The sequence below is a fragment of the Plectropomus leopardus genome, chromosome 1, assembly GCF_026936395.1.
Source record: "Plectropomus leopardus strain MGB_pleo_1.0 chromosome 1, ASM2693639v1, whole genome shotgun sequence".
Taxonomy (NCBI): Eukaryota; Metazoa; Chordata; class Actinopteri; order Perciformes; family Serranidae; genus Plectropomus; species Plectropomus leopardus.
In genome coordinates this window covers 37,062,646-37,075,098 of record NC_142176.1, presented here as the reverse complement: position 1 = coordinate 37,075,098, position 12,453 = coordinate 37,062,646, and the positions used below count along the sequence as shown (strand labels likewise).

Sequence of the window (12,453 nt, the reverse complement as noted above, 5' to 3'; positions counted from 1 at the left end):
AGTGATATTTCACTGACTACTTCTGCATTTCAGTATTGCGTGCCACCCCTGCTGCCACCGTGGACACAAAGAGTATACAAGCAGATCAAGAGACAGATTTGCCCCACTCTGTCTCTCTTTCTCTCTTCCAAGCTCAACCATAATCCAATCAAATGGTAAAACCAGGCAGTGCTGATTTAATATAAATCAAAGTTATGTTAGTGCACTGCCTATTTTTCTCCTAAAATGTTTTCAGAAACATACTTTAATTCTCTGTTTTTCCTTTGTGTTATTGTGAGAGTTTGTGAACGGGAAATAGGCACCATATGGCTTCCTGCACAGTGAAAACGGAAGCCGAAAAAAACTGAGATTAAATGGTAAAACTAAGTAGCGCTGGTCATATACAAACCAAGAATCCGTTACTGCATTGTCTACATTCAAATAATGCATCATTAATGCTCGCACTGGGAGATAGATTCAAACATGAGATTTTTTTTATTTAGTTTTTTTATACCAAATTCCCTCTTTGATGTCATAATATTGTAAGAATGACTATTGGTACTTGGAAGAAATATTAACACAATTTCATTTTTGATCAGTAATCATTAGTAAAGTAGATATAATGACTAAGTAGGTAAAGGCAAGTATTAAAACCAGTAGAACTGTCTGGTAGGTTGAGAAAAGTATTTCACTTTACTGAAATGCAACCTAAGTTTAGGAAAAAACACCATTTATTCCATATCACGAAATAACAAAATTCAATCTCTAAGGTGATATATAGTCTCATGTCTTGATAAGATATAATATCTTTTTATTGCCCAGCCCTAATACCCATCCCTAGTATTGACTGACTTATTACTGATATACTGTAAATGCCAAGTATTAGTCTATGCAGCAGTTTCCACTTCTGTGGTTCAAATTTCAGTGACATCCCTTTTGGTTACATTTGGGTCACAAATTGTGCCTCTGATGTTCTCATCCATTTGTTTCAAGTAACAGATCTGTAACTGTTCTCATCTCACTGTTCACTGACTCGTTACACCTCTTGATCCACAGCAATTGTGCTCCTGTCTTGGGCTACAGAGTATAGCAGATAAGGGGGTATGTTTGTGCAGAGGGAGAGACAGATAGAGGGAAGGTGATAGTGAGACAAAGCAAGGAGATAGTATAGGCTGCCGCCTGCCGCTGTCTATTCTCCTCAATGTCAGAGTTCTCCTTCTCTTCCGAGGCTTAGCACCCACCTAGCATCACCCTATCTGTTTATACAGAGGCTAATAGGAAGCCTGGTCTTTATCCCCACACTGCGGCTCAACATAATGGAATAGAGAGACATAATGCTGCTCGAGTCAAACAGTCAGCGGAGGCCTTTAAATTGCTTCCAATCCCCTTAACAAATCTGATGGAGAGGCTATGAATAACTCAAGGACTGCTCATCTCCCCACGCTCGGCTTCTCTTCTCCTCTCCTCTCCGTCTAAACCTGAGTATCAACTTGGATTAACTCACTCTACTTGACTTTTTTTTTTAAATTAGCAAGTATCAGTTTACATTACCAGAATGATCTATTGGAAGTCCATCTTACATTCCAGTTTGACAGCCTCAAACTGACATCACTTGCTTGTAGAGAATATTGTGATAGAAAATCAGAGAAAAAAAAGTTTGCCCAGGAAGTTTAATCTTCTTCTTGAATGGATACCAAGAACAAATAATTGACTGCAGTCTCCCTTCTGGTGAGCTGTCTTGTATAAATGACTTGGGTCTGATGAAGAGCACCCTTTAAGATTCATTTCTCCTTTAAGGGAGGTGTGTCTTTCTGTCATGCTCACCCCTTCATTGGGTAGTCTAAATTATCTTCCAACAATCCACTGAAATGGGGTTGTGCCACATATCTAGAGTGTTGAGATCTGATGTTTTATTTTAAATTAGAAGAGTAAAGAGCTGAAAAAAAACAGATATATTTACCCCTGCACAACTGAAAATATTTCATCTATAGAGTTTTGGTAGAATTCAATAAGTGTTTTAAAGTTAAAATCTCACTGCACATTTGCAGCCTGTTGCATCATCTGTAACTTCAAACACACATTAGTCAGAATTACCCTATAATTTTGCAAAAACATTGTACCATACAGTTTACCAACAATGTGGAGTCGAGAGTCAAGACTGAACACCGAATATAGGCCTCCCCTGAGCAGTTAGACGTTGTTCCTTATCAACTGTTGCCCTGTTGGGATGGTTAGAAAAAAATTAGAGAGATTTGAGAGCAAGTGGGAAGGAAGGTTTGTGCTTGTGTTATAAAGCAAAGACCCCTTCCACTGTGACTGCCTAGCATTGCTTACATACATAAACAGCTGTGCTAACTTTAGCATTGGGTTTAGCTAAGTTTGTAACCTATATGCCTATTCACCATCTGAGTGTTGATATTTCACCTAACATTGGTCTTCCTGGCTAGATTGTGTTTTGTTTTTTAATAGTAGAGTTCAGGGAAGAGGATGAGTTTTTTTTCCCCATCATCCTCTATCTCCCCTGCTTTCATGTGTGGCTACTTTCTTCTGGCTATGACACATGTAGCTGTTATCTCATTGGTCGGGCTTTGAAAGGTAAGCAGCAAAAGAGGTCAATGTTTACTTAATGGGAACTGTAAGTGCAGCACTAGTTTGAAATTTCGAGCAGATAACCACAAAGGGTTAAGTTTCCCTCTAATTTGCTGCCACCCAAGTGGCCACCGCCAGTGCTGAAAAATGACGCCAACGCAGTAGTGCCAGAAATTGCAGTTTCTCTAAAGGCCAAGTGAAGCCGGCACCAAAAGTGAGTTAATCTCCATAGTCCTGCATGTTAAAATGCACAACTTTACAGCAGAAAGATATATGTTTACAGCCTGGTACAATATGAAGATTTTGGTATTTAATTTCCCCATCCTGACAACTGTGTGGGAGGAGAATTTTTATATAACCCATCCATTTACATTATTATTAAGGCTTAAAGTTGCACAGACTTAAGGGCAGGGCTGCTTTGAGTGACAGGCTGTCTGCGAGGCATCACCATGATCTGTGAGTCAGTTCCACCCCTCACTCCTCCACAGCTTCCGCCTCATCCAAATATGGTCACTTCGTGCTCCAAAAATCTAAGATGGCTTCGGCCAAACTCAGAGCTTCAAAACAGGAGTTCACAAACTAATGGGTGATGTCACGGCATCCATATGCATTATTATATACAGTCTATCATGCCACTGCTTTTCCCATAGGAAAACCATGGTATAGCCAGCACAGAGCAGTTTTACAACTAGTCATGTGTGGGTGGCTTTAGGCCAGACTTTTACTTTACATTTATAATGATACTGATGTGCACACCTATTATTGAGCTGTACAGTTGCCATTACTTACATTACATTCAAACTTATAATGAACTATTATGGAGGTACAACAAGCTGCAGATCTGTAGAGTGTGTAAGTGAAGCATAACTTCTCTTTGCTGTTTGGCTCACGCTATCATTAAATAAAACACATTCACCACTATTACTCTCATGTGGTTGCAGATGTTTATTCCCCGTGTGGCACATTGCACATTATGGTGCCAACTTGCGTCCAACAAACAGCAAACACCTGCCCCTTACCTGTTCAAGCTCATCTGTGTCCTGCTGTAATGGAAACAGCATAGAGCCAATTAAACCTTTGTGCAGCATGCTGATATTTGTTCCAACACAAACAGCACTGAGACCTGCAGCACGCTGGTCTGTGCAACTGTTCACCTGGTTGTGTTGTTTGTTTTAATATACTTAAGCAATGACAATGGTTGCTCTTAACACCCAGTTATTGGCAACAAACACTTTGCAATTATTCTGTTAGTGTGAAAGGACTGTCTGATTGTAGATGATGGGCTGGATTTACAACCCTGTGACAAAGAAATTCACATGCAGATGCACAAACAGATATTTAAATCAGCCATGCAGTGTGGGGGCGGCTGTACGTGTGTTTATGCAGCATGCTCATCATGTACTCATTCAGCGGGGTGTGACAGTGTGCTTCTTGAAGTGTCATTGGGAAGAGACAATTTGACAAAACAGAAAAAGCTAAGAGAGCAGAGGAACGCAGAGGGAATAATCAATTGATTATAGATTGCCTCTCGTGCAATTAAAGGATTAGTACGCTTTTGCTTTGTAGTGATGTCCTTTGTAAGCCTGTACTTTTGTATTTACAAACACCTTGAAAACAGGATGGCCTAAGCATCTGGTTTCTATCTCTCTGTCTCCCTCTACCATGTGTCTTTTCGATGCCTAGCGTAGCCGTTGCTCCAGCCTTCACAGTTAGCATGTCTTTAATTATCCGGCAACATGACATACCACTTAGAGCTCTGAATCCCTGTTGCTGTTACGCAACCCTACCCTCCCACACACAAACACATTTATATACCTCAATTATGTATGCATCTTTCCCAAGTGGTGAAGTATGACAGCTCTACTAGCTTGTGCTTTGAATGTGTGTACGCACAGATAGTGCAGAGTGCCAGGATCTGTGGTGCTGTTGAATCATTTCAGACTTTGCCATCTGTAGTTAAGTTGTTGTTAACCTGCAGGTGGTAAATAAAACTAAATGTGTGACACAGCATTAGGGACAAATAAAACACTTGATAATATATATTTTTAAATATACATGTGTTATAGCATTTGATGACATCATTGGCAACACTGCAATATCACCAATATACACCACCAATCAAAACACAGTTACAAAAAAACATTGAAAGATGCCAGAAATGTTAGACTCTACCTTGACACACACGTCTCTATTCCCAATCCACGCTCTCATCAAAGCCACCAGACTCCATTGACAAAAACAGCAATTACCCTCGCTGAACACGGGGGCTGCTGGTTTCCTCCCTGCCTCAATAAATTAGTTACTTTGTGTTATTGAGTGACTTTGGTGAATCGGAACTAACCGTTATCAATGCCAAAGTCACTCATTAAGACAAACAAACTGATGGAAGCAGCAGTAGACCAGCAGCTTCTGTTTTCAGCAAATTTAAAATACTGTTTTTCTTAATGGAGTCTGGCTATAAGAAAGCCATAGAATGGCTCCATTTATTCCTTAGAAATCACTGTCTGACATTAAGGAGTGAAAATGTTCTCAATATAGCATAAACTGATACTTATATTGATTTTTATTTTTTTGCTTTTTTTAAGAGACGTTTCGTTGCTGACCCCTCCACAGCAGTAGATAGCTTCACTTTCATGTCCAACCCCAGCCTATGTTGACTGACCATAGGTAATATACTGTAGACAGTAGACAGCAAAGCAAAGAAGCTAAGGATAAAACAATTTTGCCATATTTTGGACTAATGGCAGTGTGAATGCAGCCCTAAAATAATGCCAGTTAAATTGCATCAAAGGAATATATTGGAAGGAATAATCAAGGCAACACAGCTCATGTTTAAAGCCCTACTGACTGTTCACAACACTACAGCAGCGTCCCCGCTCTTCTTTCTCTACTGAGCCATGGTTTGATGGGATTAGCAGGCTTTGATGGTCGTGTTGGTCACTTCCAATCATACAGGTCTAACAGGATTACTAGTAGCTTGTCATGATACTGGGACAGCAACAGCGTTTGTTTGATGTCACCAGTGTGACCTCACAATCACCTCTTGACCAAAAGTCCTGTAGGTGTCAGTCAGAACTGCTGGCCGTTCTGTAATTATCAAACTTTGTCTTGTCAGAGGCAGAAAAGGTGGAAAAATTTGTCCTTTTGTTTCAGTGGTAGTGTGTGGGGAAAAGTAAAAATAAAAATCTCTGCCTCTGGTTGGGGACTGGGTGGCCTGGGTTTCAAGTGCAATTGGAGCATGTCCTCAATAAAGTGAAGTGGTCACAAATGTGATAGGTGATCAGTAAGTAAGGTTCTTTCCTGAGCCTCTAGAAATGCCATAAAGGTGCTTCAGGTATGCGTCCACACCCGCCCAGATGATTTGTTCTAAGGCTATGTGACCTTGCCTCCAGTGTCTTCAAAGAGTTCTCTACAAATTCAGCATTATACTAGTGTAATGTCAGAGTCACAATCGACAAGGTTTTTTAAATTCATTTGGGTTTGTTTTTTTAAAGCGAGCAGTACTGCTTTGTGTAATTTGTAGTGCCAGGAGCAGCTAATGTAGACTCAAGCAGAGATGGGCGGGCATCAGAGGTCTAGTAACTCCAAACCCCCAGATGCAGTGACATCATTTGAGGCAAATAAGTGAACTTTGGGCAGCCTCCTCTGGAGCCACAAAAAGCTTAATACAACATTTTCACATAAGCAGTGCATTTTAAAAAAAAAAAATAGTAGCTTACAGAGTAGTTGCCCTGTTAAAATGTAAGTAATTGAATTAATTTTAAGCCATGCATCGTACTACCGTTGATTACAACAACAAAACAAATGTTTTAAACTAGACAGGCTTGTTGACAACATTTTCCCTGCTGGTAAACAAGCGTTACTCTCTACAGTAATGTTAGGGCCCTTTCCTGATTTCAGAAGAAAAATATTGCTGTATTTTTAGCACTGAAAGCCTCTCTTGTCTGACATTATTGCCATATGCTTGATTGGCAGACGAGAGGCAGATCAAATTCAAACAAGCGAACCAATCGAACACAGCACTTAAATGAATGTCTGGATTTAGAGACAGCTCCTTGTAAACTAACCTGCTTGATGGTGTCACATTCAAATCTGCAGCAGCTTTGCAGTCCTGTGTTGTCTGGAGATATTGCATTCAAGGAATTCCTGTATGGCAAAAAGGTGCAAAGCAACAGAATGAATGTTATACTCTACATATAAGCTTTTTACTGACAATTATATTTTTGGATGTAACCCCTTTCTAATCACCATTATTTTGACAAGTAAATGTAATTTAATTACATAATTTTTCAAAGTGTTTGCTCTTACGACAAGTTCAGTTTTAATTTGTTATTCAATTCTATAAAAAGGGAATTTTCTGTCTTGATTGAACGCTGTGCGTGCCAATCCTTGCGCTTGCATTCAATGGAGCTGCTGGCGATTGGTCGGAAAAGTGTTTTGGCCGGAACTCCCCCACCGCAGATATCGCTACTGCGCAGACTCTGGCTCCAAACGACTTCACGAGCACAAGACGGCAGCGCCTGTATCTCGGATATTTTAGCTTCACTTAGGCAAAGTGGGGATAAATGGGGGTGTGTCGTCCATCTTTAGTTGTTTCATCAAAGTTGATGAAAACATAAAGCTGAGCTATTCGTAAATAATACAAGAGACTGACTGCAAATGACTTGTTTATCTTTAATTATGAAGAAGTAGTTAAAGGACTAAGTTTAAACAACAATCATATTACAAAAAATATGGTTAAATATTTGTGTATTTATGTATGAGGATTTTGTGGATGACTGAAAAAGCTTCCAGAAGAACCGAAAATAAAAATACTGAATATATAAATATTAGTATGCTTTAGTGTGCTTTACTGTGGTGAGCACATTAATATAAGTCAGAAACTGAGCTGCAAAAATTAAACTGGGGAAAAACAGGGCAATACAAAGGAACTACTTAATTACACAAAAGACTTTCACTTAGGATCCACTCTGTTTCTGTTCTGTTTGATTTCTCTCTACTCTGCTTTGTTCTGTTCCTCTTTATAATATCTCTTTTAACTTAAATGAGTCCCTAAAAGGCTCTTGGCGGCCCAGTAAAAGTCCCTGGAACAGTAAAACTGTGTTAAAGTGAGTGATGGTGGCAGCAGTTAGGTTTATATTGCTAGCTAGCAGCTCTTTATGAGACTGTGTAGAATACTTTCTGGCAGGGGCTGCAAGGAAGGGAGGGCAGAGTGGATAAGGACAATGCACTAAAGAGGATATGTCACACGGATCCCATTAAGATTACCTTATTGCTCAGTTTACCAAAGGGAATTGGCTTTTTTGTGTGTGCATATTCCCCTTGACAGACTCCTACAAATGCATTCCCTCTCAGGACAGATCACAGAGCAGGGTCATTTGTGGTGCAGTGTCCAAGGAGAGAGCAGCTTGAAGTTTAGTGTCCTGCTCAAGGGTGCTTTCCACTTTTAAGTTATCAGTTTACGCCCCCATTACACTGCCTGTCAGAGGCGAGAACCAAACCGACAAAGAGAAGTTTAAAGGGCCGTTTCAAGTTGGACTGGCATTTCGAGAAGAGGAAGACAAATTAGTGGAGAAAAGCGTTTGGCAGCGAACTTGGCTTAAAAAAAAGGAGAGTGGTGAGATGAGAAGCACAGAGAGGAAGTGCCCCCACAGCGAGAATGTTAAGTGTTTACAAGATGAACATCTCTTCATGCATCCCTCTGCTCCTCCATCTGCCCCATGCCTCTCATGCTGACACAACGCCATCGCACCTAATCAGCCAATCACGGCTGGATCCTCTCTAAGAGGCCTGATTGGCTGATTAACCAAGCTCATCAACACACCACCCGGTGTGACTTCAGACACACACAGTAACACGGGTAAGCACATCCACAGTTTGCAAATTACAGAGCGTAGCCTGTAGTGTGTGTGTGTGTGTGTGTTCGTGTGTGTTCGTGTTTGTGTGTGTGTTTGTGTGTGTGTATGTGCGTGTGTATGTGTGTGTCTGTGCACATATGCATAATATATGCATGCATTTGTTATCTTCTCTGCATTTGTGAGTCTGTGTGGGCAACATGTCTGCAAGTCCACAAAGTTTTCAACATTGAAAGTTGAGCTGTTTCACCACCTTAAGCGCCTTAAAGTGGCTTAACTTGGCATTTGAATCTTAAATATTGTTTGAGATGGCTCTGTGTGCTCATATGTGTTTGTGTGTGTGTGTGTGTGTGTGTGTTGTGGATGGAAGATGGGTAGGTGGGGTATGGGGTGGTAGTAAGAAAGAAATTACAACCCTCTTTTACACAAACTGCCCAACAGCTGTAGTTATGTTCATAACCACCATCTTTTCCTGTGAGTGAACACAATGGCATAGAGCAGTTTGGGAACATAATAATTGATACAGCGTATAATACAGGGTTCCCTAAAGATGTATTTATTTGGGATGGCTTGCCACGATAAAGACATCTGCTGCCGCAAACAGATTTTTCTGTTTCTGGAGCTGAACTGTTCATTAGGAGCGCTATTAAAATATATAAACTGTTCACTGCACCACCCTCTTTGATCACAGAGCGTACTCTGGGCACAGATGAAGCAGCAGAACACCAGGGGCATTGAAAATAAAATGTAACCATCCATTGTGCTGGTCCTAAAGTTTGTGTTAGCAGCAGCTGCTTCTCTCATCCATCAATCCGATCTGCTCAGCGCTGAACTAATTTACAGATCAATTATCCATCCCGCAAGTCACAAACTGCTGCTGAGGAAAAAAGAACTCAGGGAAAGCTCAGGCTGTGCTCCGTTCACAGACTCGCTAAAACCCCAGAATTTAGAAAGGGGACACAGAATGATGCAGAGGGATACATGTATTGAAAAAAACCTTCTCTGTCATGATCACAACTGTGAAACATATGCTCTTATTTTGTGGTAAACACTGTAATATTATAATTATTTTAATAGCTGAAAAATAAACCACAAATGCATATATAGTGTAATCTGTATCTGGTATTATTCTAGAAAACACATCAAAACAAAATTTATACACAGTAAACTGTAAAACCAAATTAGTTTATAAAAAAATAAAAAGTAGAAAACCTAGATTTAAAAATACCTGTAGACCTTCCTGGAGAGTAGAGCTGTTCTTGAGAAAGCTCTTTTACTCTGCTTATTCTTCCTGGGTTCTGGCTCGAGATGACTGCAGTGAAATCCTGGGATAACATTTGAGAGTACAAGCAGGGCACTGGTAGACAAACGCTTTTTAGTCGTGTTTGACATGGAGCCAATGAAAGAGAGTCATTCAGTTTCATTTTTAAATTCTATTATATTCCATCTTTTTCACTTTTCGTCACACTGCGGCATTTTGAACTTGCTGCTGCAGTGGCCAAAGCAGTACTAACACTGGTAATGTACAGGATTTCCACAGTAGCCTTTGTCATTACACACAACCTTTACTCTTCCTGTCTTCCCTCCATCCATTCCCCATTCCATTATCATTAATATTTTCCCATGCACAGCACGGCAACACATGGAGTATAGCAGGGCCCTAAGGCAGATCAATGCCAATATTTATTTCATGTCCAATTACTGGGGCAGAACCACAGACCGGAGAACGCAGCGATGAAAGTAAACGTCCTCTCACAGAGAGGCACACACAGAAACCACATTAGAAGTGCAGCCTGCAGCCTAAGCTCCAAGAGCAAGGAATATGAGTACAAGCGCAGGTTATAGGATTCCAATAGAGCGAGCTACAGGCATTACCAGGAGGTGAAGCCTCCAGAAAGCTGAGCGAAATCCTGTTGCTTTCAGTGGGAGATCCCCCCCACTACTCTTTTTCCTTCTCTTCACCTGTTTTTTTCTACCACTTTAAGAAGCCAATTCATCCTTATCGTTTCAGAAATCCCACCTGTATATTGAAGAGTCACTGCCTGTCAGTGCCACAGTCAAAGAGAATGGCCAAAATATATCAAAGTTTTCTTACTAAACCAAGCTCTGAAAAGTTGACGTTTTCAAAACAATGTTGTTCTTTTTCTTCTTTTTTTTCTTTTAACCTGGAAGCTGAAAGAATGTGAAGATGATGTTTTCAATAGCCTAGTCCTACTATTTAAAGGTAGCCATCACGTCACCACACATGATGTTGACAGGTATTATAGCCAACTCTTGTCTTGTGCCAGCAGTAGTGGACATGCACCGAAAGCCATTTTTTCCATCACTGAAATAAAAAAAGACGCAATATATCAATTCAGTTATGTTTATTTGTATTTTTTTTCTACCAAAATACATTTCTTGCCATCACATAATGTAAAAAATAAATACAGAAGCTCCTGAACATGCTTATTATCACTTGTATTAAAGGTCCCATACTATTTCTTTGTCATTTCTGAAAAATTTACACTTTAACCCCTGATATATAATCTTGCCATACCTGGGAATGCTGTGAAATGATAATATAGTTTCCTGGTATCAATTGATTGTGTAAAGTTTCCCTGACATTCTTCAGCTAAAGTCTTGTGGCTTGTTTTGTGTACAAAATGACAGCTTGAATGTGAATTGGATGTTGGGTCAGTTAGATTGATTTGCTATGGAGGGTGTGGGAGGGCATGGCCGGTATAGTTGTGACATCACAGGCTTATGGTAGTCCTGGCGGCTTGTTTAAAGGTAAACTCTATGATACAGGCTGCATGCATTTCTCAGGGGAATGAGAGTTTTGATACGTTCACAGTTTTTATTTAGCATCGCAGCCTGCTTTATGAAAAAGACACAACTATTTCTTTCAACAATATACGACCTTTAATAATTCTCCTGTGTAAACAAGGCAACATTAGCAATCTAAGCAATTACTGACTTTTTATTGATCTGTTCTTTTTTCATGATCAATTAATCAAGTCCATAAGGGTTCACAGCCAGCGCACAGTGTAAATTTTTATTGCTGTCATTTCCACTAATTTACAGCATTTTCTTCATCACCAATCAATAGTCCCTACTCCATGTTAGATTGTGATTGCCAGATAAACTCGTGTATCACTTAATAACTTTCTCCCTGCCTTCTGTCTCGCTCTCCTCCACACTCCAGATTTGTTCCTCACAACTGATGGGCCCAAGTTTGAGACCTGGATCAGCAAGGTAAGGAGCTTTTTTTGGACTTTGTTTTTCCTCTCCCAACTTTTCTTTCCACTGCCTGCGTTTTTAGGAGTCAAGTTCAGTCAGGGCAGCCATGACTGTGTTACTGTAGCAGTGCTGAAGGGGTGATCACTGTGGGGTAAATGTATTCAACTAATTAGGTTGTAGGTTTTATGGCTGTTAGTCCTCATATACTCTCTCTTGTACTAACATACACTACTATCTCAATATAACAGGGTTCCAGTGTAAAGTTTGTAAAATTGCAGAAGTATGACTGCAGCAGTTGCTGTCATTTTGATTGATCTGTCGTCCTTAAGGACAAATACAACACATCTTTGATTCTACAAATGCCCTTCACAACTTTCCACAATTCCCTAGTGATGCTCAAAATTGTATATTCCGTTGAACCAACAGTCACAATCACCAAAAGTTCATTTGTAAAATATACAGAGGGGAGCGAAACACTTGATTTGAGAGGCGTTCAAGGAAGAGGCACTTAAGCTGAAATTCTAGGGTTTTGTTGCTCTTCAGTGCAGAAACAGTTAATCAGTTATAAAAACATTTACCGCAGAATCTGTTTCCGTATTCTCCAGTTGATCGTCTCTGCAGTGCAAAATATTCAAACAGATGTGTTTGAAGTTGTGAGTAGGTTAAACTGTGTAAACTCTAAAAACTGTCAGTGATGATTATCACTGATCTATTTCCCAGCTGGTGTGTCACAGTCCAATAGTGGATCATGGGTCCACTCTGAGTGAACTCAGTTAAGGGACTGTAGCGTTCTTCCCTGAGTCTCAGA

The 12,453-nt window shown here is 40.1% G+C and overlaps 1 protein-coding gene across 1 annotated transcript in view; it reads left to right on the top strand.

Moving 5' to 3' along the window:
- The window catches only part of itfg1 (integrin alpha FG-GAP repeat containing 1), a 192,678-nt gene that overhangs the window by 22,093 nt on the left and 158,132 nt on the right, over window positions 1-12,453 (top strand). The window contains exon 7 of the mRNA XM_042484273.2: window positions 11,611-11,660. Within this exon, the coding sequence (XP_042340207.2) occupies window positions 11,611-11,660 (50 nt within the window). The remainder of the gene's footprint in view (window positions 1-11,610; window positions 11,661-12,453) is intronic.